Source organism: Sparus aurata, chromosome 9, assembly GCF_900880675.1.
Source record: "Sparus aurata chromosome 9, fSpaAur1.1, whole genome shotgun sequence".
Lineage (NCBI taxonomy): Eukaryota > Metazoa > Chordata > Actinopteri > Spariformes > Sparidae > Sparus > Sparus aurata.
The window spans coordinates 16848789-16876594 of NC_044195.1; the positions used below are offsets into that span (position 1 = coordinate 16848789).

Below are 27806 nucleotides of genomic sequence, written 5' to 3' on the forward strand. Positions count from 1 at the left end.
ACACTATTATAATGGGCCCTAGTGCATGCTAGGTCATAGTTAAGTATAGTAGTAGGTATTCATATATATATGTTGTATTTATGTACAATGTGGACTTACAGCAAATGGGCATATATGTAATGCCACCGATTATAATTTAATGATGTGTGTACTTTTTCTAATATGGGCATATTTCTGAGTGGCAATCTGAATCTTGCACTAGAGGCCGTTTCTATGTGGCCCCAGTGCAACCACAGTACTGCCTGCACTGTCTATATTTACACCCCTGACTGAAGTTGTCCACATTAAGCATTCTGAGTCTAAAAATATCAAAAGTACCCACTGAAATACACACATGCACTATTTTTTGACTGACAAATATTCATTCTCTCCCTATGTAGGGCAATATGTAATTTATGAAAAATAAATTCAAACTCAAAATTTTGTACAATATTGATGAAGCTGATAAACAAGCTGCTGTCAGAGTAAAATAGGGTCCACAGAACACTGTTTGAAGCTAGAAAGGTGGCAGGATCCCACAAATATAAACTAAGAATAAACAGAATGAATTGTGTTGTACAGTAGATGACCGTCAGCTCTCCCGCTGTGTGGAGAAGCAGCACGTATCAGCAACAGGGAAGCAGAGCATTGTATTGCTAAACAGCACAGACAGAAAGATGTATCTCAGCCACCTAAATGAAGGCCCACCTAAAAAAATTAATATATCTGTTTTAGTTAATGCTATATTTGGAAAATTTTTGGTGCTTTACATTGCCATCAGACAGCCGTGTACTACAGTGCTGTGCAGGAACAGCTGCGATTGAACTTAGAAATACAACATTGTATGGTTGAGGGAATGTAGTGCCAATGGAAAGGACTATCTGACAGCAAAGTAAAGCGCCAATAATGTTCAAAACCTAATGTACATTTAAATTAACATATTTTTCACTTGTTGGCCTTGAGGCGGCTTAAATATATCCTGCTGTCAGTAATGTTTTCTCCACATAGGGGGAGAGCTGACAGTCATCTACTAAGGTCAGTTTGTTTATTCAGTTTATTTAGTCATGAACCGAAGAGAGTTTGTTTATTTTGTTGGTTACGGCATAAAAAAAAAAAATTGTCAGTGAAGATCCGTCTTTTCTGTCTTCCCCAAAACGACATAGTGCGCCTTTAAGCAAAAAGAGCGGACGCAACCTTACAATCAGATATAATGCATGTCATTTTCCTCACAAAAAAAACATAGTTGTTAATTGACCTTTTTTTCTTGCATGCAACATTATATGCTCGCATTAAAAAAAAAACTCTTTTTTTTTTTTCTAACATCATGGCTACGCAGCTCAAAGCACGTCGAGCACTGCCTCCTCAACAGAAACTGGGAGCCGTTGCTGCTGTGGCTTTTCCAATGCGAAATGTGCCGTGCGCGCATACTGCCGTGTGTACGGTAACCAGAGGAATGTGTCACACCAGTGTAGAGCCGTAATGATGTCAACTTGTTATTTACTTTCCAAATCTGAATGACTGAGCAAGGCGAAAGGAGAATTAATCAACCGCTGCGTGACCAGGCAGGCGAAAAATAGTGGCGGCGTGTGGGGGGAGGGGAAGCAGGCAGCTCACGCAGGCCAGAGAGGCGACATGCTCCACTGTAAGCCTGTGAGGCTCAGCTACTAAACACTAAAATATCAGCGCTACTACTCACTTTAGCACGGGTTCTTCCGAGTGTGTGCCACGTTGAGGGTATATGTTGCGCGACTGTATGTTCAAATCCGAGCCATTTTTCGCTCCCATTTCAGGCACACGTTTTAAGCCACAGCACACACATACACACAGCCGCTTTTGTAGTAACGACTCATAGACGTGGTCTTGTGACGACAGGGACGATGTATGTTGGCGTCAAAACGGGTTAATTTGGGTTTATAAACTGATATCTGTGGCGTATAATCCAAGCGTGTGAGGGCGCACAAGATATCAAACTGTTAATTATTTTATTAAATTGGCTTGTACGCTCGGTCGTGTTTCCATTATTCAGGTTTAAGGTCAGCTAGCCTTCACTTCACCCCCCCTGCCACCCCTCCACCCCTCCACACACTCTCTCTCTCCCATTCTGTGTGTAGGTCTCTCTCCCGCTGCCGATCAGCGCCTGCTGCTGTCTCTTTATGTTACTGTTCTCAGTGAACGGTGAAACTCCACAGAGTAGCCTGCAGCCTCAAGCCCACAGAAACTCGGGTGTAATTTTTTTTTTTCCCCTTCTCCAACTTTACCGCCCAGTTGTGAGTGAGCGCTGCCCGAGCCCCCAAAATACGCTTCGTTGGCCCACCAGAAGAGAATTAGCCGACAGTGAGTCATACGAGGCAGCGGTCGGAACTTGAAATATGACGAGAAGCATAATGGGAGGAAAGTCGCAGCTAGCTTGCTGAAGTTGGAGGTTTTTCTCCTTGTGGAAGAGGAAGAGGTGGCGGCGGCGGACACCACGAGTTCACTCTCACAATAAAAGGTAAGGCAAAAGGGGGGGAGAAAAAAGTGCGATTGGCGTGGCTCTGGTGCTGCTCCACGTCCGGGCTCGCTTCTGTGTTTGTGTGTGTGGGTTATGTGCGAAGAGGATAATGACTTTCAGAAAATTGGTGATTATGGCGTTGATTATGAGGTTGCCGGCACACAGCTCAGTCACCCCTCTGACTCCACACGTGTGTTGAAATTCCTTGCCTGCGTCTTTCAGTTTCCTCTCCGGTCGCTGCGAGTTAACCCCAACAAACCTACTTTTTCGGGTGTTTTCGTCTCACACTCGCAGCAAACCGTAGTGGCCGAGCTGTGGACAACTTAAGACATATAACTGATAAGTTTTTAGAGGTTGGAGGTTGTACCCATTTGATGAGTTACCAGGATATCCATTGTGCCCGCTTAATGGCACAAAAGAGAAAGCCTCAACCACATCAGTTTACACATGTGCAATTCCAGTTATTTGGTCAATGAATGATATATATTTATGATGTCCATGCAGACTTGGCAGGCACATGAGTGGGGGGTAGGACACTCCACTGTACTAACCACCAGTTTCCAAGGGACAGTACATGTTACTTTACAGCAGCATTAATAAGCTGTTTCCTAACTAAAAGCTATAGTTTTCCTAAAACATTACAGAGGCATCCACACATACCAAAAGATATCCTTTAAATGTGAAGCTTGAGGACCTGGTGATTCCACATGTCCACAGATCATGTAATAAAAACCCAGTTTACTTTCACAAGGAGCTTAAGGAAATGTTATATGACCTATATATTGTTTTTATTTCCAGGCTACCAGCGTTGACTGTTCTCTGTAGTTTGTGGCATAATGGAGATAGAGCGTGTACAGACACAGTTGAGACGTCTCGCCTCACCTCTGAACATCAAAGTGTTCATTATCTCCATTAGAGAAAGACAGGAGAGGGGATCAGGGTGGAAATAACAGCTAAAACACACTGCTCTTTGAATGCTGTCTTAACCTGATTTCTACATCAATGGCCCAATAATTGATGGCCCCATTTTTCTTGTTGACCTAGTAGCTGCTGTTTGTTATATATTCAGAGTCAGTGCTTTCTTTCAGCTACTGGAATCAGATGGAGGCATTTTAACAAAGAAGTTGCCTTGGTGAGAAGATGCTGACTGTGCTTGATTTGATTTAGCTGTTGCTGACACCTTTTTTTTCTCTTCAGGCCATAACCATTATGTTCTTTGGATTTACATTTAAAGAAAGAATAGCTGTGTATGGGCAGGGCAGTTATTAGTAATCAGCATGTAAATCTAGCCAAATTATGTTGTTCAATTTACAGCTAGACATTTAAACCTCCCTTGTTCGTTTTTTCCATTGGCATTTCGGCGGCAGCAAGAAACACCATTATGCCTTTACTTATTTCCTGATGTATTGCCATCACCAGCTTAAAAGCGCCAAATTATGTTGGGCCTTGTCTAAAATGGACTCTCTCAACCATGCACCCAATTTTCTTGACGCAAGATTGACTCCATCTACTTCTTCTAGATAATTTTGTCTTCCTGTCTTTGTTTTTCAAGCAATGAGCGGCAGGTCCCAAACAAATCATAAGAGCAACAGCTGGAAAATCCAGGATGATGAGTAGCAGGCTACAAACAACCACGCCATAGTACATTAACAGAGAGAGCCAACACGCTGCTGGTGTAAAACATAATTGACTCTAAACAAGACTATCATCAGTTAAACACCCAACTTCGTATTCCTGAAAATGTAGTAAATAGAGATAAGAGCCAATATGATTCTGTCACTAACATTGATGATTTTGAATTTGAACAGATCATTATAGCTTGAGTATATCATGGTTTGCCCATGTTCCCAAGCGGCTTTCCAATCATTTATTGTTATATGGTTTTACAATATCTGTTGTAAGAAATTAAGCTAAGCAAACTAGATTAAAGGTAACGCTATATTTTGTAAAGGGTATTTTCTAATGTCGAGCATAAAAGTAAGACACAGTGCATTATTACATCATATGTGAATTTGCTCAAATTTCCCCATTATAAATTTCAGTAGCAAAAGGTTTTGAAATTTCAACCCTATTGCCTTGCCCTGTTGGTGTGTTTACCCGTCTTGTTACCAGGGTCATGCACTTGCAGTCACCCTTAATTGCAGTGCTTACAAAAACAGGTTTAGTGCCACCTATTTAAGGAACAATAGGAGTTTTATTATGTCTTAACTGCGTGTTTTAGACCACTTTACGTTTGCCATTTATTGAACACTAAATATGTTAGTGCCAGTGTCTTAGTGCCTCATTAGTGTCTCACTCTCTTGCTTTTCCAGAGTAAGGTTTCTCATTGCTTCATCGACTTCAAATCATTTCTGGCTAACATTTGGTTCATTGGATGTTTCAGTAGGTGGACACAGTTACCTTTTGTACAGAGTTCTCAAACCACATCAATGAGTAATGTTGCTGGCCTACAGGTTATTGTCTGTCTGCCTCTTGTTCAGTGACTGGATTCGAAACGAGACTTATTGTCTGTGGTTTCAGTGCTGTATGCAGTCAGAGGACTGAAAAAGTTGATTGTGCAGTATGTGAAGAATCATTATTCATGTATTTAATAGTTTTTAGTCAGTCCTCATTGATGAATTGTTCACTTTTAAGTACTCCGCAATAAGCCAAAGAAGAGACAATAGCGAATCCAAGGTACATTGACTGTGCTCAAAAGAGAAATGTATCCTCTGCTCATAAGTAGGGCAAGGAAGTCCCTGAGAAAGCCCATGTCAGCCTTGTGGTGCTGTAGAGCTCTGTATCGGGCTGTCCAAATATTTCTGTAGCAGTATTTATTTATGATAGGCCAGGGGGGGAGGTGAGCCTTTCTCTCCCTCCAAAAGAGACATACAGTGTGCATGGGCCACCAGCCAACTGGCAGACCAGTGGTTACTCTGAAATAACACCCATACAAGTACTGGCTAGTTCAAGGTTATGGTTATTTATTTGGATTTATTTTGGATTTGTTTATCGTTGCGTGAGCTCACGTCTGTTGTGCTCTGACTCCGTCCTTGTGTGTATTTAAATTAAAGCGAGTGGGAGGAAACCACATGCCTTTAAGGGTGTGTTAAATGTTTAACCGTCGCAATGTCTAGCAGCTAATCGGTTTGTATTTTCTATTGTGTCCGAACACGTCATAGCTAATGATTCAGTGTCCTTTAATGACTTGACATGAATTGTTAATGGCACGTGTTCACTTTTGTGGACAGTGTCTGTGTGAGTATATGTCAAGTTAATAGATACAGATCAGTCTGTGAGCACAAACAATCTAATTTCATAATATTGACAAGTAATGTAGAAAATACTTTAAGCTGTGTTGCCATCATTCAAGTGTAGTGTGTTCTGAAGAAGGCCTATAATCTTTAACTAGCGCTATTACTAGGCTTGCTGGTGGATGACTGTTGAGGAAGTTGTGCAAGCACATGCATGTCAGAGTGAGCCACTTTTTTACTAAAAGGAATATTACTTTTTTCCACGTAGTCTGTCTTTTCATTACCTTCTGATTCAACACATGGCAATGCAGTTGTTCATCTTTTGTGCTGTTGATTAAATCAGAAGGGTTTCATATGCATACAAGCCATGTAGGTTCTCCATCTGCCAGTTGCCTAACGTTGTCTTTGGAGAAAATGAATGGGACTTAAACATTCAGAACTGGGGACTGGGACAAATAGTTTGTCCTACTCTTAGAAACCCTGCAGGACAGAAACGTCTCTTGATTTCTTGTATGATTTTGTAAATATTATAGCATTGCTATTGAAACAATGCAAGAGTAATTGTTGTAACATGTCTTCTATATAGTTTATGTTAGGAGTAAGTGATTTGAGGATAAAACACCATTGCAGACATGGAATCCATAACATTGCTGGTCGGATGATACACTCAATATTATATTTACTGATATTTGCTTACAAAAGACATATTGCTCTGCTGTTTATGTTGACTGCGAGGAAACAAAGTTTCAGTACAGATGTAGTTCTGGGTGTGGTTGTTACATTGATTGTTCACTGGAGAGCACTGACAACTTTAAACTGTGGTTAAGTACATATTTTAGTGCATGTAATGGTCAAAACTAGAATAACCAGATTTAACGGATGCTCAAATTTGCATCCAGCAACTTCTGAGGCCAAATCGAGAGTCTTATCTACTTCATACAGTAATTGGCCAGGTGTACAGAGATGAGAAAGGAAACAGGTTTCCTCTTAATCTTTCCTTTTTCGGTCTTTACTGTTCTACTTTGCATTTGTACAATACTATGTATGCTTTCCTGGAGAGGCTGTCTGAAAATGGTCGTCATTGTTCTGTCTTGCCAGATTCAAATGTTAATCACATCTCACCCCTCTTTACAGCCTCGTTTACACTGCCTGTTTAAGGTGGGAATGGTTTTGAATGTTGCTGTATTTCAGCCTAGAAATACCGTATAAAGCGTGACAGGACAGAGGTTTACTGTTTTAATGACGTGTGGGAACCTCCATTTGAATAGCAACTAGCAACAGTTGGCAGCTAACTCAAAGAAGAAGAATAGCAACTGATACTGTTTAATTTTTGATCGCACAACACTTGGCATTGCACGAAACCAGTGTTCGCGTCATGTTGCCTATGGTGGTCAGCGACTTCACTTGTGTTTGCAGAATGTCCACGGCTAGCAAAAAACACAGCGTTCGCCTTTGTTATTGTCAATGTCTCTGCCCATTGTGCATGTTATACACTACGTCTCTTTTGATTCTGGTACACTGGCATGCCATCTAAAATAACACACGGGGCAAGCACAGTTCTGTTCTGTGTTGAAAAAATGAAACACAATAACGGCGGAATAGTGATTGCTTTTCTTATTGGCAGTGCTTTGGGATCTCTGTATGAAAAGGCCTTTGCTCATCTTTTGAGTGTGGGCATAAAGAACAGTTGTAAACACATCACATGAACCTGTTCCTTTCTAGCATTACTTGAACCTGAAACGTCTTTGTTTGAAATAAGTTATTCTTAACAATGCTCATGCTTATTTATGATTCTATTGAATTCACAGGATTTTAGCATTAACATGATGTAAAGTGCATGACAGATGACTCGTTATGTTGTCTATAAAATGCTATATGGTTTTCCTGGATAGTGAATCTCTTTTCACACCTTCAAGCATCATTGCATGTTACTAAACTGACATTAGACGGGCCACCTCACACGTGTGTGGTAGTAAGTAAATTTGTTTCGAAAGACATGGACAGCATTGTTCAGATCAGTTCTGTTGTCAATGTACATTCATAGTTTCAGGATAACTGAATTGTGGCTTTGAGTGAACTGCCACGGAAACGAAACGACCATCTGTAGAATGCCAGTGAAAGTTTCATGTTTGCTGCATCGTTTTGTAATTTTCTACACCTTTCAACGTCTAACCACAGTCTGGGTCTACCAATTGTAAACATGGATGTACACCAACAGACAGATACTGTAAATACACAGTTTAAACAGTGGTGGTTGCTTTTAATTACACAAGATTTCTTGTAAACAAACATGCAGTCTTTCTTCAGCAGGGCCTGGTGAAATATATCAAGATCAGATTTTATTAATAGAAATAAATGGTGTTTTCATTGCTTTCCAAGGAGATTGTTTTTGGTCTGGTGTCTTGAAACATGTTTTAGTGCAATTTGACCAAGAAAGAAGGGAATGTACCTCTGTTTCTGAAATAACAAAGAGGGGTTGCTGTGTGGCTTTACCAGAGGTGTGTGCACTCTTGAGTTGTCTCTAGTTATACGACACTAACATTTGGAAACGTTTTCTAAACTTTTATTCCGTGTGTGTCACTTGCTTAATAGGATGAGCGCTGTGTGAGGACACACACATGCACGCTACAAAGGCAAATCTCCTGTGTGTGGTATTAGTGTCGTGCTGTGTAAATGCTAGGTAAGGATACATCCGAGGAACGGCTGAGAATGAAGATCAGTGTTTCAGCTCACTTGCCTGCCTTGTTTGTTTGACCCTGATGTCAGATAGAAGGAAAGCTCAAGGAGAGTGGGGGGTATTTAGGGTGGCATGAGCAGCTGTTGACAGAGAACCAAGATCCTCTGGTCACCATGGCAACACTTGTATTGCCCACACTGTGTGTTTACAGCTTATTTGTGCAATCCTCATCTCGCTGAAAAAAAGAACAGCCAGGCTGAGACCTCTACGTCGACAGTTACAGCGTCAAGGACACACAAATCTTTCTTACTAGTGAATGACTGTAGAAATATACATTTACTGTACCAAATAAGATGGTAAATTCCTACATTTTATTTTTACTCTTGTAAAAGAGTGCTTGCGTAAAAGCTAGTAAAGACATACTGTACATTCCGATAAAGATAAATAATAGTTTCGGTTCCTGTGGAGAACCCGGTGGAGATGTTGGTCACATTTACAATGTCAACACAGCCTGGAGAAGACGGCCGAGGGTTCTTTCCACTATTCACTTGCTGTTTTTTTTTTTGTTTTTTTTTTTCAAATGTACAGATCTTTAATCTTGACTCCTGATGTAATACAAAGGAACACGTGGCTCTTTCTCATATCATGCAGCATAAAAGTACAAATTATGCACTGGCCTAGATTTGAAGCCACCTCATTTTACAAACGTGTTGTTGCACAATGAATTGTATTATATAAAAGAGGATGTGTTCAGTTGTTTAGTCATTGTCTTGATGTTAAAATGGAGTGATACTACAACTATCTTGTACCAATTGGTATCTATACAAGGAGTGATAGGAATGAAAGATCAGAATATCGAATCAAGGCATTCTATCTATTGTCTTTGAGGAAGGTTACATTCTCTTCACCTTTTATATTTCAAAGAGCATTTGGAAAATGAGATTTTATTCTCGTGTATGTGTGCTGCACTGAGCATCAACAGAGCTTTCTGTGTCCCACTATCTTCTCTACACCATGTATTTACTTACCACCCACCCCCACACAGCCATATACACATGCATGCCCTACAGCGACGGGTCCTTGTGCTTACATGCACATATGAAACCAGGTTATTTGAAGAAACCAGATTAATGCAGGAAAATCAAAGTGTTGGAATGCCCTGCAATAGCCTTTTTATTGTAAAAGCTGTCTTTACATGCAGCCCGTCCATAATCAGATTTTCTTCCCCCCCATTTCCTGTGGTATGTTTTTTTTAACCAAGACTGGCAAATGTAAGACTTTGAGATCAATGCCCACAAGTCCACGAGATCAAAGTCCACATACTTGCTTGACAAAATGGGTCATCCGTCTCTGCCAAAATGGCTGATGTGACTAAGAAACACAAGCGAGTGAGTTCTGATCTGCTGAATCTATGATTATTTGTCTATGAAGGGTAACTTCCTTTAGTTTACAGGTAATGGGGCAGTAATACTGCATATGTAAAAAAGAAAAAAAAAAAAAAAGTTGTGTACAGCCTTCTGTGGCTCCAGAGGGGGGTTAGTAGTCATAAATAAATGAATAAATAAATAAATTGCTTTGACTTATGTCATTCAAGTCTGAAGAGAAAAAGAAACAAGTTTACCTGACATCTGTCGGCCGCACCTCATCTCTGTTTGTGGCTAGCAGCTTGAGTTTTCATTAGCTTTAGCTGCTAGCATAATGAACCAAATCTCCAATTGTACTGCATTGTGGGTAATATAAATGCCAGTTTGTCAAAGACCTAAGGATATCTCAGGTTCTGTAGCATTTATTTTGATGTGCAACACTACATTTTTGGTGTGTCTTTTTTTCTTTCTTTTTTTTTTTAAGGCAACTAAAGTCTTTACAGGGTATTTTCATCCAAACTTTTAGTGATATCAGTATTGTGTGCATGTTGCTACAGGTACAGGATAAAAAAACATATGCAGGAAGACAAGCTCATAATAAATTAATAATGAATCGCTACAACACTGTACAGTAGTTAAGTTCTGCAGTGTTGGACAAGCAAAGAAGCTCCATAAGGTAGTGTATTTTTTTCACCCAATAAATATAACCAATACCTACCCTGGAAGAAGTCTCAACCAGTAAAGGGTTAACTAATGTAGGTGGGACCAACCTAGGAGTAGATGAAATAGAGGAGTCCTGGTTTGGGTATGTGAGGCTGTTTTTTAAAATGTACTTCTATCTGATTGGACCCCAAGCTCACCTGAGCTTTGGATATTGGGTAACAACCGACTGCATTCAAAGCTTTTCTCTAATCTAAATACTTTAAATTCTTTTTAAGTAATATGGCAGAATGTAGAAAGTGTTGTCGTTGTTCAACAATGAAGTGATTTCCATCTTGTTTTGTTAGAAGAACGTATCATACATTCTGATTAACCGACTATGATGCAACATCATAACACCGCTTATTGGCGCACCATGCTAAAATCTCAGATGAACAATTAGTGTGCAAGCATTGAGTGGTTTTGGTCAACTATTGTGTAAAATCCCCAGAAGGACCAGTGATATAAAATAGACACATTTTATTGTAGTTCATTTTGGATAGAGGAGTGATTGTAGTTCATTTTGGATTGGAGGAGTGAGCTGTTGCACATTATGATCTGTCTTTTTGTCCCCCTCATTGTGGTTTTCTGTTAAAGATTATGATGATTTAACTCTTTCTACTCTTTTACAATGGTTCTTTTGTCTTAGTACTTATTGCGTCAGTATAGTTTTTTTTTTTTTTGGGATGTTTTGTTTCTTTATTTATGAAATGCGATGTCCACATCAATAGGAAAAAAACCCGGGAGTTCTCTTCTTTGAACAATGTTAGGTGGCAGATATTCTTTGGTTTCCACAAAGAATAGTAAATGACACCAACAGGCAAGTGGGAGTTGTCATTTTTATTTGATGCTAATGGCTTCAGCATAAGGGTGGATCTTCGGTCCTGACACTCCTGATTAGAAGCCATTATGATGAATCCTTTCAGTGATCCATGCTGTCTGTCACCATCCCCCCCATTCATTTCCCAGGGTGACTATATATTTGATGGTGGTGCCTGTGAATGTGGTATTCTCTACTGAAAGAGAAAATTAAACACACAAGGCTCACATGGCACAGATCTATGAAAGATTTGACCCATTGTAATTTGTGTGAATAATAACATTGGGGGTATGTTTGCAGTATCAGTGGCAGTCGTTGCACTAATCTGCTACCCCAATGACCTTTGTCATTGTTGACTGCTGAAAGAACCAGTAGCTTAGGCCTACTGTTTGCAGGGGTGGCCAACCATGTACGTGTGTGCACACAGAGTTCCTAGTCTACTGGTTTTCATTCCAACTGATCACCTCCGAAGGAAATTTCACGTACGACTTCTCCCCCTGTACTTAAAGCCGCGTTAATCAGTGTGTAGAGTTTTTCTGCAGACTGTTGGCTCTCATGGCACACGGTTGGCCACCCCAGATAAACATTAAAGTGTTGCCACCCATAGGAAGCGTGGGAGAAGTGTTTCCCCTGGAGACTGAAGGATCCCATCCCCCACCGCTTTGCCGACCTACATTGGCTGTCGCTAAGTGACTCATTGGGAGAGGCAAAGAATAATGCACAAATGGTTGTTGTGATTACCTGTGTGGAGATCATTATTTATCACCCTGCATCCATTCCACCCCTCTGATTTCCCTCCCCCACTCTCTCTCTGTCTCTCTCTCTCTTTCTGTCTCACTCCCCTCCCCCTCAAGACTGCAGCCCAACCAGAAGCTTCAAAGGCGGGTTTTACTCAGCAGAGCAGTTCAAGAGAAAATGGCTGCTGTTTCCAGGTCTTGTTTGCACATCTGTCAGGAGGTGACCGTTCAGGAGAAAATGGGGTCCCCGGTGTGCTGGTTTTCAACATCATTCTTTTCAAAAACCTGCATGTGTAGGATACGGCTGGTTGTGTAGATGTCGTTGCTCCATTATTTTACATTCAGATGTCTGTGTTCAGAAAGCATTTTATTTGATTTCAGTGATGGATGGATGCTTTTATAGACAAGCCCCATTTAGAGTTCTGTTCAAATAACTATTTGCAGTTGCATGTTTGCTTTAATCGGGGTAGCTGAAATGGAAGAAACAGAGTTTAAATATCACCCCACCTAAAAGGATTGCTCTCTATTTTTAGACCAAGTAGATCAGGTTATATTTGCAAATGTCTATTTTATTATATTTTAACTACAATGAAAAGACCTTAGGGTCAAGTAGGTCTCCAAACAGCTTTAGAGTGAATCAATGCGTTTACATGACACGAAAACCGAATTACTTGGTTAGTCTGACTATGATCGGATTTTTAAGATGCATGTATACACCTTAGTCTGACTAAAATCGGACCGGATTTATCATAGTCGAATTGAAACACCTAGATTATTCGATTGATAGTCGCATTACTCCTGCATGTATACGTTCTATCAGGTCGGATCGGATTTTGCGTTCTGCGCAGGTGCGAGATTTCTTTCCTGGAGCCATGAGCCGGAAGTAGACGGACAACGACAGCAGCGTCTTTCCTCCAAAATCACCGCAAGCAAGAGCGCCATTGTGCATCTAGTTTGTGTAATTATCATGTACACCTTATACGAAATGTTTGTACAAAGATGTAGCTTCGTCTTGCTCTTCGTACGCCATCTGTCTCGAATGGCGAGACAGTTTGTTGTTGCTGGTGACGTAAAGAGGTCAGCTGGAGGTGGCTCTGTTACCTCTAGTTGAAATGGGTACAGCGCCACCTATCGTACCGGGGTATGACATGCTTCGGCCAATAATCCGATTTTCTCACCGGCATGTATACTCGGACAATCGCAGTTATCTGATTGAGTAGCATAGTCGAACTATGGCTGTAATCCGACTAAGCTGTGCATGTAAACCCACTGATTGTGTCCTAATTTAAAACCTCAAAGACTGTTTCCTTTGTTTTAACTCTGAATGATTGCAGCTGACTTTATAGCCGTGTAGTGAACGCAGCACCTCCACAAAAGCTACAGTCCCATCACTGAAGCATTCAGCCACACTTTGTAGTACAAATGTGAGTTAAGTCGGCGCTATTAGTTATTCAGATGTAATTTATTGTAATAACAAATTTGATTACATTTAAATGTATGTTTGTCAGATGTGTTTTAAAATAATAAAAAAAAGATTGAAAAACTCTTCTGAAACATGGATGAAGGCACTCTTAACTATGGCAAGCTGGTAGTGTAGTTTACATTGTTATGCAAGTGCTGCAAACATCCTGACGTAAACCCTAATGAGTCTAATGACCACAGTGGGGGTTCTGATCATTGACCTATTAGGGTTTCCATTTGTCTGTTCTGCATTTGGAAATGTTAACACAGTTTTGAATGTACAGTATATTGGTTGTACTCTGAATTGATGGGTGCTGAACAGTACGTTTTAAAAGTATGTGTTTATCTGCATGTAGAGCAGTAAAATGAGATCTAATTACAATCGGGTCACAAAAAATAGATATTGAGACCAATGTTCATATCAGGTGTGATCTGACGTACTTAGAGCTGATCATGCATGGTAATACATGTTCTGACTCTGGCCAGCCTCTTTGTTTCTGCTGTCTGTTGCCACACTGTTTTGTCACACCAACAGAAATTGTTCATTTCTGGGTGTTGTCGTTAATGTGTGACTGACAAGTCATTAATCTAATCTGCTAGATGAGATAACTAACAACGGTGGAAGGATTATCAAAGGATAGACTTTATTTGGCATGATAATTCAACATGAAACACGAGGAATAAAAGTGAGGAAAAGGGAATGACTATAACAGGTTTATTTGTATGCAGTGACATTCTCAGCCAGAAATGGATAGACAACAACAAACTGGGCTGGTAAACAAGATGTAGTTCAGAGCGTGGTGCTGCAGCTCCATTGTAAGAATTTTGTGGGTGAGTTTTTTTTTTTTTCCAAATGAATTATGAATTGAAACCCATTTTTTCTGTCAGCTGTAGTGCTGGGCTGACGAGTAACATTAAACGGCTTGTTATTGCACACACAGTGAGAATAATGCCTTGTTTTGACAATGGTAGGATTGAATCGATTTGCTGCTTGTAACACATAATCTAGTGTCATTCCTCAAATGTACTGATCCTCGTCGGCGTTCAGCATTGACACACTTTTGTAATTTGGTTTCTTGTTGGGTTTAAGGTGGCAAAGCGGCTCTGTGGTATTTCTAGGTTTGTTTGTTGCTCTTGTGATTCAAACACACATTTAAAGGATGTGGGATTTGTCTGTTACCTTTTGACTGGCTGGTATGATTTGTGATGCCACAACTGCATGGAACAGTTGTGTGGGGCCTAGAGGTAGCTTGAAATATTTTCAGTGTCTTCGTGATTTTACATGCAATTTATCAAAATGCCTGCACGCAGCTTTCTGTGGCTGGACTTCTGTGACAAACATATGAGCAAAATTGGGTGATTTTAAAGTGTTATTTAACTTAGAATGCTTTGTACTAGGCCTGTGCTGATCGGTGATCGGATGGTATAATGTCTGAAGAGTTTTTTAGCTACACAGATCTATATAAGACATATCTCTGTTGAAAAAAAGATTAGCAACAAGCCTCCCCCAGATGCTCCTCACCTGCTGTTATGACAACATAATCATGCCTGAAAACATCCTAAATGCCAGAAGTGTTTTTTTTAGCAACTTTGTAAAGCTTATTGCTGACAAAGAAAGCAGATAACGTTGCTGGCAGAGAGGAAAACAGACGGCAGGGCAAACCCCCTCTCTGGGCGGACCGCCCAAGTAAACTATATGTGTGGGATTCACTGCATAGCTACTAATATAGCACAATCAAACTGTCCTACACAATTGCTGTCTTAATGAAAGCTTTAATGTTCAGTTTTTGTTTGACTTGCTTTGAGGAGGTGTTGATTCAAGTGTGAGATCATTTTGGAGCAGTTCTTGGTGCTGTTGGATTGTATTACACTAAGAGGTGTTTCTTCAATTTTGTCCACCTTGTGTCAATGAGGGCAGATTAAATATTAGAAACATCTTTAAAAAACAAGTTTTCTTTTATTGCTGTAATGTCAAATTATTAAAATAATCATGATTAGGGTTGTGTGGTTTTTATATCAGTGTCTGTATTGTGTCTGCTGTATGCATCTCTATTCTCGTGGTAGATCTGTGCTGTGTAAACAGTGTTTTTGAAGCAGCAGCCTTCTGTGATGTGATTCCTTTGCAAAAAGAAAGACATCTTTAGACTCTGACTCCACTTATCCCTTCAGTGGATACATCTCAGAGCCAGGTTAGCATTTTGTCTGGTCTTGTGGAGGCTCATTGTTTGGTCAAAGGAGGCTCCGATGCCCAGGGAGTTGTGTAATGGATGGTGGCATCATAGGCCCATCTGATAGAGGGATTATTGCATCTGCCCTGCACTGACGGACCTAAGCCCCTCCAGGCTGCCTGTTAATTACGTTTCCAGTTGTTTGGTATGTAGCTGTAGCAGCTTTGGGAGCAGTGGCCGCTTTCCTTTGATGTGGCTGCCCCCTTCCTCGCTTACATGTAAACTGAAGACAAACATGGCAGCAGTGGTCAAATCAGGCCATGGTGACTCAGATAGGCTAGCTTAGTGTTGTGTTTTCTGGCAGAGCAGAGCATTGAGATTTTCACTTTGCTGGATTCTCATTATCATTAACCAGGATTTGTTTTTAGGAAATATTCTGGTAAGAATCTCTTCTGTTTTTAACAGTTATTGCAGCTGTTTTTTAATCCAAGTGTATTTTAAGGTAACCACTGGATTTATTTGAACTCTTGTAGTTCCATGCTGTCTGTTTATGCATGCATCCCTCTTTTCAAATATCTAGCAACTAGGACTAGCTAAATGCTGGGACCAGGTGACAAAATCAAATATCGCACAATATTTTTTAATCAAATATCTATGTTGAAACATATTGTGGTGATGGCTATTGGTACTTAACCCACTGGGTATTTTGATCAATAATCGTCAGTAATGTGGACATAATGACGACATGGGTAAAGACAAGTATTAGAACAAGTAGAACAGTCTGGTAAGTTCAGGAATGCTGCACCATACTGTAATGCAGCCTTTAAAACTAGGAAAAGACAACACTTCTGTCATATATCCAGAATGTAAGACAATAAACAATCTCATATCACCATAATAATGTAGTGTTGCCCAGCCCTACCTCATACAGAGTTTTGCTGAGTGAATGCAAACGTAACTTATATTTGTTTAGAATAAAACTCTGCAGGGTACCTTCAACAGCATCTCCTCCTGTGTTGAAAAGTGCTCAACTTAATTTTGTTGCTGCACCAGTTGCAGAGCTTGTCATATTTCCAGTCCTTAGCGTGTCTGCTGTGGTACAATAAAGGCAGACTGAAAGAATATACCAAGGTGAAAGTGAATAATTCATGTTGAGTAACATGTTCAACCCCTCTGGCTGTATGCCCACTGGTAATTGGGACAACACCGTTCTCTGTCTATTTTGCTCGATCTCTCTTGTTGCTATGCTACCAAAGGGGAACTTGAGTGGGCCTGGACAGTGTTTGGAATGAAAGTTGGACAGCCATGCAGTCTTCATACCTGACACCACCCCCCTTTATTTCACTGTGTGCTCTCAGCAGAATATCAGTTGCTTTATCTCCCAGTGGGAGAGCAGGAAATTATTATAGTTATAATATATATAGAATGTGATTACTCATTCGCAGTTTTTATTTTGTTGTACCTTTTTTCCAAACCATAACCTACTCATAGACCATTCTTTCCTTGTATATGTACTGTATATTAGTGTATGTTTACATTGTGTGTGGGTGTATGAGCAATGTTGTTCCAGCTCCTTTTACCCTGCACTTGTACAGCATGTGCCTGAGCCAGTGGTAAATTACAAACTGCAATATTCTTCATCAGCCGGAGGATAAAACGCAATGGAATTAAAAACATAATTGCCATTTTGTTTCTTGAGCTCCCTTCAGTTTTGAGACCATCTCAATCTCAAATGGGTAACACAAGCTCTATTAAACACCACTGTTTGTTGAAAATGACTCAAAAGGGAAGGTCAGGCTGGCTGCTATGAATAATTTGCCTCTTGCACTCTTCTGTAATTCACTAAATGGGCAGTAGACAGGCATTTAATATCCTTGCTGCTTTATCAGGGCTTTTTCCATCTAGATGGTTGGCCAGGTCACTAATGGAAAGCACCAGTGAGTTCTCAGTGATAGCCAAATGGATATGGACACTCCCATTAGTCCCAAGAAAAGAAGCTTGAAATACTTGAGACTCACTACCAGACATGGATTTACAGGTTCAGTGACCCAGCCATTGACATTGTCGAAGGAAAGAATCATGATATGGGTGAGACGAGAATGTGAAGTTACTAACAGAGGTCAGATGTCTGCGCTGTCCTGTTAAAATATGTCAGTCCATGACTGCATCATTAAACAAGGATCAGGACAGATCTCTGCAGTGTGCAGGATTTGGATCTATTTTTATTGGACCATGATAGAGATATCATTTGTTAGAATATGTCAGAGTCTCGACCACAGACCTGAATGCTAATCTCAACTTTTATTTTTGTTTCTATTTTCAGGAGTGAACCCAGCCTTCCATCATACCTCCCCCCTTTCAGTGGGCTAAGATGAGTATTACCAGTGATGAAGTGAATTTCTTGGTATACAGATACCTCCAAGAATCAGGTTTGTCTTCTTTATGTCTGCAACACACATGGACACTGAATGAATGTACTTGAGCCTGATACATGCATGTATTTTCTTTTTAGATTTCCAGGGTTTTTGCTGACTTTGCGCATCAAAACTGCTACAGTTGATTAGTCAATTGCAAGATAATTAGGCAGCTGACTATTTTGATCATCGAATAATCATCTAAAGGATAAGTTCACCAAAAAAAGAAAATTTAGTTATTATCTAGTCACCCCCATGTATATGTAAAGTCAGTTGAAGTTTTGTTGTCCGCTCATCATTTCTGGAGCTTTATAGACAAACAGTGTTGCAGCAATAACTGAAGTAGCTAAGGACTGAAGAAAAAAACTGAAATGGCTCCATACAGCTCATCTGGCATAATCCAAGTCTCTGCAATCACCGAGATCTGTATGTGATTTGGAAAGATGTTGAAAAGACCCCTTGACGTGCTGTCGAGCTTGTGCACTCGCTTCAGACGGGTTGTGTTCCAACGCTTTTAGATTGCAGCTTCAGTAAAGATTTCAGCTTTCAAAAGGATGTAAATAACATCTTTTCAGATCTATTCGGGATTTTGGGGATCCTGGAGATTTGGATTATGCTTGACAAGTTTTGTGGAGCCATTTGATAATTCTTTGGGTTGTTTTTTACGCAAGTCCCAATCTACCTCAATTTCTGCTTCAGAATGCTAAAACACTGTTTTGCAATAATGCTTCAGGTATATTTTGTGGACTAAGAATTTTGCTTCAACTTTCTGGTGACATTGGGGTTGAGACTGTTCAATTCTGGTAGATTTAATCCTTAAAGATAATTGTCAAGCATAAATGTCCCTTGCTGGATCCAGCTTCTTAAATGTTGCTGCTTTCCTTTGTCATTTATGACAGTGAATGAAGAGTATCTGAGTCTTTAACAGTTGGTTGGACAAAAATGCAATTTGAAGATGCCTCTTAAGGTTCTGGGAAATAATCTATATTAATAATAGCAATGATCTTGGTAATCTTCAGATTAATCAGTAACGATAATGATTGGTATATGCAGCCCTAATGTGCACATCTTATTTGAGCATTGTCTAGAAAAAAAGTCTTGTCATCTGTAAGCAATTTTCTAAGGACAAAGCACGTAATGTGTTTTATGTTATGCATGGTCAAACATTTCACTTTATATAAAGCTATGAAAATCTTCAGCTCATGGTAGATTTAAATTAACATGCCCCCTCCCTTTTAATGTGGGAACAAAGAATATTGTGTTGGAAATTTAGATATCAACATGCTATTCACTGTTGGATAGGATCTGTATCAATTATTGAAATCCTCCACTCTGTCTCTTCATTACTGTTTATTGAGACTGTCTCTGCAGCCATCTGGCAGAAACCAAGCTACTAGTAGCCCTGAGAGCTCCACATTGACATTGGCATGTCTTATTATACTCTCAAATGTCACACTTGTTATGCCATTCGGTTTTTGTATGCGATTACTGTTGGCTTTGTTTGGATCAGACAAGTCTTTTCTTTGAATATTTGTGTTGTGTTTGTGCACATCTTGTGCTTGGCACTCTCCCGTTTAATGAATGTGAATGGTGTTTTTGTTTTCAGGTTTCTCCCACTCGGCTTTCACCTTTGGCATCGAGAGCCACATCAGCCAGTCCAACATCAATGGAACACTAGTGCCCCCTGCAGCCCTCATCTCCATCCTGCAGAAGGGGCTTCAGTATGTGGAGGCAGAAATCAGCATCAATGAGGTGATTGGCAGAGACATGCTGTCACTGACACTTAAAGATGTTTTCTGTTGCTTAATGACAAATGGACAGACACAAGATGCAAAAGATTTTGCAAATGTTTGTATTGTAGAAGAATCAGGAAACACTCGCTTCTGTAATTGATCACATTGCTTCATGATGCATCATTAACTGCCTAATCCTGACAGGATGGTACAGTCTTTGACGGTCGACCAATCGAGTCGCTGTCGCTCATCGACGCAGTCATGCCAGATGTGGTGCAGACGCGGCAACAAGCCTTCCGTGACAAGTTGGCCCAGCAACAGGCGGCCTGTGGCAATGCAGCTTCAACCTCTGGAATGCAGTCCAACACACCAAAGAATGGAGAAGCCACTTATAACGGGGAGGAGAACGGCACTCACAACATGAGTAAGGCAACTCTTCTTATCACTTTACTGAACTGACATAAAAAAAAAAATTATGTGATAAAGTTGGGTAAAAAGAAAGGGACAAGCAGACAAGTCTCTAGTTTCTCGATCTGCAGTTCATAATAAACCTGTATTTTTTATCGAAATTTTAGATGATATAAGGAGCATTTTGGCAAAAGTAATGCTTCAACAGGGCCCCAGTGGCTCATGCAGGGGCGAGAATTTAAAGACAAGGCTGCAGCTACTCTTCCCACACTGTGTTTTGGCTCTGTACTTTTAGAGGAAAGCAGCCTAGAAGTTGCATTCTTAAACCTACCAAACACAGATGACCTGCCATAATTAGCGCACAGCTTTACACTGAGAAACAACAACAGCCGTGTGGCTTTCACAGAATGTGATATCGTTCGCAGCTTCCTCTGTGAGTGAAACCAGAGAGGTGTAGATCAGGTGGAACTCTAAACAAGTGGAGAGGAGTGGCTGTTTGTGTCAAAACATCGCCTAGAAATTTAATTTGAATGTGTGGAAGACAACAGGAAGAGTCAGGTGTAAGAAAAGTACACAGGGAAGCTTTACCATAATCTTGAGGCTAGATTCTTTACCCGTGGCTTTTTCTTTACTTCGTTATACTGTGATAATTGTGTGCGCTCCAAGTCGGTCAGTATTTTCAGATGGAGATAAATAAAAATAGCTCTGGCATATAGTAACCCAAACATATTATTGATTTTCTTTTAAATCTTCCTGTTATTTAAAGGTAGCCCTTTACCTCCTTTAACATTTGGTAACAGTTAATAGTCATGGAAGTAATTAGAAGTTTATCTATACAGCTCTTAAAGGGTTACCTAATTCTGGTAATTTAATGGTCTATGGTTACATATTTCTGTGTGAGACACGTTAGTTCAGACCCAAACTAACACTTTACCAAAGCTGTGTTTGTAAAACATGTAAAAATAGAGCCCAGGTTTAAAAATACCAGAATCATCCTTTAGGCTTGCTGACAAGTGTGGGCACGCGTGTTTGCATGCATGTGTTGGTGCATACATAAATTTGTGTGTACCCACTCTCAGATAACCACAATGAGCCCATGGAGATGGATGTAGATGTGGAGATACCAACCAGTAAAGCCACAGTGCTGCGAGGCCACGAGTCTGAAGTGTTCATCTGTGCCTGGAACCCTGTCAGTGATCTGCTGGCCTCAGGGTGAGTCTCTGTCTGTGCTGAAACTGATCTTAATTCATGCTGGATGAGTCATATTATATTGTATGCACGCTTTGGCTTTTATTTTGGAAGATATATGGCTTAATAAGATCCACCGCTGACAGCTTATGTTCCTATAATCTTTTGACCCCCCACCTGCTGCGTTGGTATTCTGTTCAGCTCGGGGGACTCCACCGCTCGGATCTGGAACCTGAACGAGAACAATAACTCCAACTCCACCCAGCTGGTGCTGCGCCACTGTATCCGAGAAGGTGGCCAGGATGTCCCCAGCAACAAAGACGTCACCTCACTAGACTGGAATGTAAGTTCCTGATCATCTGTCCACATCTCTCCTGTTCTAGTTTTACCTTGTGGGAGCGGACTGAGCAGCTGAGGAAGGGTTAAATAACAGGTTTGCTATCTTTCCCTCCAACAGAGCGACGGGACTCTCCTGGCAACGGGCTCATATGATGGATTTGCTCGGATATGGACAAAGGATGGTATGTCCTCCATCGTTCCAGCATGGTGTTGTTTCATTAGGTTTCTGGCATTGTGAATAATGCAACATCTGTGACATGTTCTGGAGGGATCTTTTCTACAAGAAATTAATATGGGTCTTATCCATTAGGAAATCTGGCAAGCACCTTGGGGCAGCACAAAGGGCCCATATTTGCACTCAAGTGGAACAAGAAGGGGAACTCTATTCTCAGTGCTGGTGTAGATAAGGTATGTCAGACAGTTTTTGTATCTTTTAACAGACACAAAGAATAAAAAAACTCAAGTAAACATCTTTAGAATATCTTTTTTTTTTTTTTGGTGTCCATAAATGTTAAAGCAAACCTCACTGTGTTAACAGTTAATCTTCTTCACGGTATAAAGTCGATACAGAGAGAGAACCCTGAAATTATTAATGTTATTATTAATGTCTTGCATATGTTATTAGATATTTCATAATATTATATCATAGTGTCGTTTTAACATCTATTAGATATAACTTAATTAATAATTAATTGGGACAAAATTGAATCTGTACAAGTTATTTACATTAATTGCAGTTTTTGTGCTACAGTGACGTGTTATTTTGTGCATTATTCTTTGAAAATAAAGCCGTGTATCAGAGAGAAGTTGAACAGGCAGAGAAAAGAAATTCAACTTACAAAGACACACACCAAGGACGATGACTATGACGCTAGATGCATCAGTTATGTGTTTACCCTACCTACCTATTTAGTGTTTAATTCAAGGCCTGGCATTCCTTTGGAGTACCTCTTAAAAAGCCTTTAATATGTGATTATGTTTATAATGATGCATGCAGAAATGCTGTATTCATTTGTTGAAATGCTCCATTTCATTTTCTAGACGACAATCATTTGGGACGCACACACAGGAGAAGCCAAGCAGCAGTTCCCTTTTCACTCAGGTAAAGCAAATTCACTGTGTATCCACAACAATAAGAGCTTATTATTGCAGATAATAAATAGGACCCAAAATGTTTCCTGCTTGGGCTCATAAACCTCAGCAAACCCTTAATGACCCTGTGCATTCATTTGTTTCACAGCCCCAGCACTGGATGTCGACTGGCAGAACAACACCACCTTTGCCTCCTGCAGCACAGACATGTGCATCCACGTATGTCGCCTTGGCAGTGACCGGCCCCTCAAGACCTTCCAGGGCCACACGGTAAACAGCTTTTTCTCAGCTGCTCATCTGACCTCATACCACGCTCGCTCCCTTGACAGTCAAGCTAACAAGTTTTTGTGTTTGGCAGAATGAAGTTAATGCCATTAAATGGGATCCATCGGGCATGTTACTCGCCTCCTGCTCAGACGATATGACCTTAAAGGTAAGACTGGTCCTCAGTCTGAGTGGTTAGAGACAACAGACGTGAGTGGTGATTTTTATTCAGACATATTTTGCTTTTCCAGATTTGGAGTATGAAGCAAGAGTCGTGTGTCCACGACCTCCAGGCTCATAGTAAAGAGATCTACACCATCAAGTGGAGTCCCACAGGCCCCGGCACAAGCAACCCCAACTCCAATATCATGCTCGCCAGGTGGGAAATCGCTCACACATAACACACATTTACAGGTTTCAAACAAAATATTGTACGTTTGGAAGATGCACTAATAAGGGTGGGAATATGCTTGAATTCAAATGTACTACACAATCTAGACAATCAGTCATTTTAACCAAAAATCTTTTGCAATGAAACAATCCTCTTGTCATATTATTTGTTGTCGGTTTGGTAAATTCCCAAATAAATGTAATTTCATTGTGATTACTATTAAAATCATGACAATTTTTTTCAGTAAAAATAAAAAATGTTATGCAAAATGTTTCACTCCCATTTATAATGAATCACATCGCAATCAAAATATCAAAAATAATCGCAATGTTATTATAAACAGCTGGTAAAATAACAAAATTACATTATACATTGTTTGCTGTGGGTATGAAGGAAACCTTTAAACTTTTTTGCTCGTTTTTTTGGTAGCTATCTAGATGTGACGATAAAGGATTTGAGTCTCTAAATTGTTGGTTTAGTCACCTTGAAAGTGCTTGAAACAACTTGACTTCACTCTCAAAAAGCTGCGTCACACCTGCGACATCAATTTTAAGGAGTCCTGTGTGTGTGTGTGTGTGTGTGTGAGATAATGGGACACTTGACATAGCCTAGCATTCAGAAGAAAGCCTGTTCTTGTTATTATGAGCGAGTTGGAGTTTTGGTCGCTATTCGAGTTCAAGTATGACAGGAATTTACAGCCCTTACTGACAAACCCATCATACCTACATAAAGTTCACATTGGAAATAAAGCTGTCATCATTATCACCACTTCATGAAAGGATCTTGATAATCTAAATGCCACTGTTGAACTGTACATGTGCAGTACATTTGAATTGACTTCAGTTTTGCTCCAGACATAATATCCTTAGGAGTTTACTTTAATTTGTTGCCGAGGGCAACCATAGAAGATTAGCCCTGTCTATTTATACCTGGGTGAGGAAGATGTGTTAATTGAAATCCTCTTCGTTTATATCACCATTGGGTTTTCAACAGTGTTGCTGCTCTAGAGTCATAGAGGCAGTTTGTCACGTTAAAAAAACAAGTTCACACATTTTTTGGCGTAGTATCAAAGTGTGACCTTTTGTGTGTCGTGTTTCTACTTATATAAGTTCTGATTGATGATGTTTCTGAGATGTTTCTACTTGTTAGAACTGTGAGGACAAGATGTTGTGATGCAGAAACAACCAACACATGATAATGATCTAAAACTTTTGGCGTTTTACACTGCAGCATAAATCCTTGGAAATAATGAACTATGCTGTTGAGAGGCGTCTTGCAGGCAGGTTACAGAGTTGGAGTTTGGATCATTTTAATGACTTGCAGTGATTTTTTTTTCCGACACGGATCAATGTTTTATCGTACAAATACATTTTTTAAAAAGTCCTTGGTGCTGCTCTAATCTATGCACTTTTTTTTCCCACAGCGCCTCTTTCGACTCGACAGTACGACTTTGGGATGTGGAGCGGGGGGTTTGTATTCACACTCTGACCAAGCACCAGGAACCCGTCTACAGTGTGGCCTTCAGCCCCGACGGCAAGCACCTGGCCAGCGGCTCCTTTGATAAGTGTGTCCACATTTGGAACACCACGGTGAGCATCTGATTTAAACGGAAGAAGATTATTGTTATCGCTAAATTGCGACAGAGTTGGTCATTTATGTGTTTGCACTGTTGTTTCAGACCGGAGCCTTGGTACACAGCTACAGGGGCACTGGTGGGATCTTCGAGGTGTGCTGGAACGGCACTGGGGACAAAGTCGGTGCCAGCGCGTCAGACGGCTCGGTATGCCTAATCGTTTACAACAATTTGCAGCTCACCTATTTATCTCCTTTTTTAGGGTTTAGTGCCAATACAATCAGCTCAGAAAATGTACGTCTAGTACCAAGAGAACAAGTGTAAAAAAAAAAAAAAAAAGACATGTTGCTTGAAATGTATTATTAAAGCTGCCTTCTTTCTCCCCCTTAGGTTTGTGTTCTTGATCTCCGAAAATAGTGGACGTGAGACTTTGATGATGAATCCTGGAATGTGCAGCAAATTGCCTTCTTCTGACATCAGCAAACAAACTGTCACTGCTCGAGAAGAGCCATAAGGTGGAATGAAACAAAACCAGTTTACCGCAGCAGCTGCTGAGGAGCCGACACCAGCTGACTCCAGTGCACCTTACAGTTTGTCGATGTGTGTTTTATGATACGCCTATTTGAAACACGTCGGTCAAGAGATCCCCAAGACTGGACTGAATCCAACTCCCTGGGTGCATCCACGTTTTAAAAGGTTTCTAATGAGGAAGTGCTGCGATCCCTCCGGGCCTTTGGTCCAGCTGTTATCGGGGTGAAAGGGTGGAAACACAAAGATGAGTTTTATATAAAGAGAAAAGTGTTAATGAGACACACGTGTTTGGCTGTCAAAGGCAACAAATTGTGAAAGAAAGGTTGTGGTTTTAGATTTCCCTCTGGGCAAATGTTACTTCATGGGACGTGATAAAAGTAACGGATACTGAAGCACTGGTTTGTCAGAGGACAGGGTGCTGAACTCTACTCAGTGGATAATAGTTTGATTCAAGAGTGCTTCTTGCTTTTTTTTTGGTCTATATTCCACAGATGGACTTTTGAAAGTTAAAACTGAATGTGCCGCTACGAGGTTAGTGCTTATCTCACGTTTAACACCAGGAAAACCTGCCAAGAAACAGTCCTAACCTCCTAAAATGACCTGCTCAGTTCACTCGAGATTAGAAAATGTCATTTTGTGGACAAAATGTGAAGTGTGGTTTACAAAGAGAATTTTCTCCCTTTTTTGGATGTAAATTTAAGAATGTAAAGATATGTAAATTAGATTAATACACAGACTTATATACTGTGTATATATGTTTATATACAGTACACTTTATTGCCATCCTGTAGGGACTCATTGATGGCTAGAGCGGTCACATCTTTGCTGACAAAACGTGATGAGAACTCTTTTTAAACGAAGCGCATGTCTCATCAGCTCCTTTTTTAATACTCTTTTTCAACTGGGCCAATCACAACCCACCACAAGTTCTTTTGATTTTCAGCGAGTCGCAAATGGCATTGACGCAGAAAAGCCACGGAGGAAATGTGCAACTCGTTCACCTGCATTCAGGGAATCCTCTGGGGGGCGGGGGGGAGTCTTCAGAGTCCTCTGCCTGATTTCTGCTTTAACTGTGTATTGTATGTTGAACAGGACATCATGCAGGAAAACAACTACTGCTTGAGTAGCATTACCATGGTTTCTCTTTGGCACTTTCCTCTGAACAATCTACTGAAAATTCAGAGCACATTTTGGCCAGAAGGTGGAGGTGTGGAGGTCAAGCAAAAGTCCTGCTGTTGCTTTAAAATAAAAAATAAAAAACTCTGATTGGTCTCGTTAAGTCCCACCGAACGCTGCCGGATGATCAGATTTGGTCAGATTTGAAATGCCTGTGTCGTGGGCAGTAAGTCTGCCTCCCTCTACTTAGTGGGATCTCATGTAAAAGATCTTCAAACTAACTCGCCACCACTTTGATTTGCCTTTTTTTTCTGGTCCCTTTTCCTTTCAGTCGACCTCTGCTTTAGCTATGTGAAGTGCACTTTTTGTAATGGGCGGTTCAGCAAATGTTCAGATTGTGCTGAAAGTGAAGGGCCAATGTTTTATTTTTGTCTTTTTTTTTTCTCCCTCTTTTTTAATTGTCACATTTGGATATTAAAGGTCCAGTGTGTAGGGTTTAGGGGGATCTATTCATAAATTATGTTTTCATGAGTGTTTAAACACCTTAAACTAAGAATCGTGGTTTTCGTTACCTTAGAATGAGCCTTTTATATCTACAGAGGGAGCCTTCATGTTTTCCACGTTTTAAGCGGCTGCTGTTGAGGAGGGTGAGGCGCTGTAACCTCACCGCTAGGTGCTATTAAATCCTACACACTGGTCCTTTAACGGGTGGTTCATTGTTTTCTGACTTTTTCATTTGAGAGCCATTATTGTCTGTGTCAGACTGAGAATTGGGCTGTGGGTCGGTGGCCTTTCTTGGCATGCTATGGAGCCCAAAAATGGAATAAGTGCTTTGACAGCTCCTCTCTCTCTCTCTCTCTCTCTCTCTCTCTCTCTCTCTCTCTCTCTCTCTCTCTCTCTCTCGCTCTCTCTTACTCTCACTCTCTCTCGCACCCTGGTCCAGGGTGCGGTCACCTGTTTCCAAGACAAAACGTTGAAGTCATTCAGTGTCTCAAATAAATCACTCTATTTTGATATCAGAAAACATGGAGACTGTGTCTTTAATTGAGTGTTTTTCAAAGCTCTGGTGTTTGCAACGCAGCCCCTCAAAAGAACAAGAAACTGTGACCAACGAAACCTTAAGAAATC

The 27806-nt window shown here is 40.5% G+C and overlaps 1 protein-coding gene across 3 annotated transcripts; it reads left to right on the forward strand.

The window, feature by feature from the left end:
• The first annotated feature begins 1520 nt into the window (after nucleotides 1-1520).
• On the forward strand, nucleotides 1521-27702 carry tbl1x (transducin beta like 1 X-linked). Of its 3 annotated transcripts, none has more exons than XM_030428645.1 (16): nucleotides 1521-2470; nucleotides 12118-12250; nucleotides 17953-18058; nucleotides 19650-19795; nucleotides 19981-20200; nucleotides 21264-21396; nucleotides 21574-21715; nucleotides 21830-21893; nucleotides 22022-22119; nucleotides 22753-22813; nucleotides 22952-23073; nucleotides 23162-23236; nucleotides 23319-23446; nucleotides 24882-25047; nucleotides 25137-25238; nucleotides 25422-27702. In XM_030428645.1, the coding sequence occupies exons 3-16, from the start codon at nucleotides 18001-18003 to the stop codon at nucleotides 25446-25448; spliced, it is 1542 nt and encodes a 513-aa protein (XP_030284505.1). In that variant the 5' UTR covers nucleotides 1521-2470; nucleotides 12118-12250; nucleotides 17953-18000; the 3' UTR covers nucleotides 25449-27702. The 3 variants fall into 3 exon arrangements, with proteins under 3 accessions (XP_030284505.1, XP_030284506.1, XP_030284504.1); XM_030428646.1 differs by having other exon boundaries at nucleotides 12118-12220; XM_030428644.1 differs by lacking the exon at nucleotides 12118-12250 and having other exon boundaries at nucleotides 1523-2470.
• Nucleotides 27703-27806: the final 104 nt, after the last annotated feature.

What these genes read in the sequence shown, in the direction of transcription:
- tbl1x (XM_030428645.1), top strand. Translation starts at nt 18,001, where the DNA reads ATGAGTATTACCAGTGATGAAGTGAATTTCTTGGTATACAGATACCTC. An exon ending in TCAGTGCTGGTGTAGATAAG is followed by an intron (nt 22,120 to 22,752) that starts GTATGTCAGACA and finishes TTCATTTTCTAG; the next exon opens with ACGACAATCATTTGGGACGC. An exon ending in CAGACGATATGACCTTAAAG is followed by an intron (nt 23,237 to 23,318) that starts GTAAGACTGGTC and finishes TTGCTTTTCCAG; the next exon opens with ATTTGGAGTATGAAGCAAGA.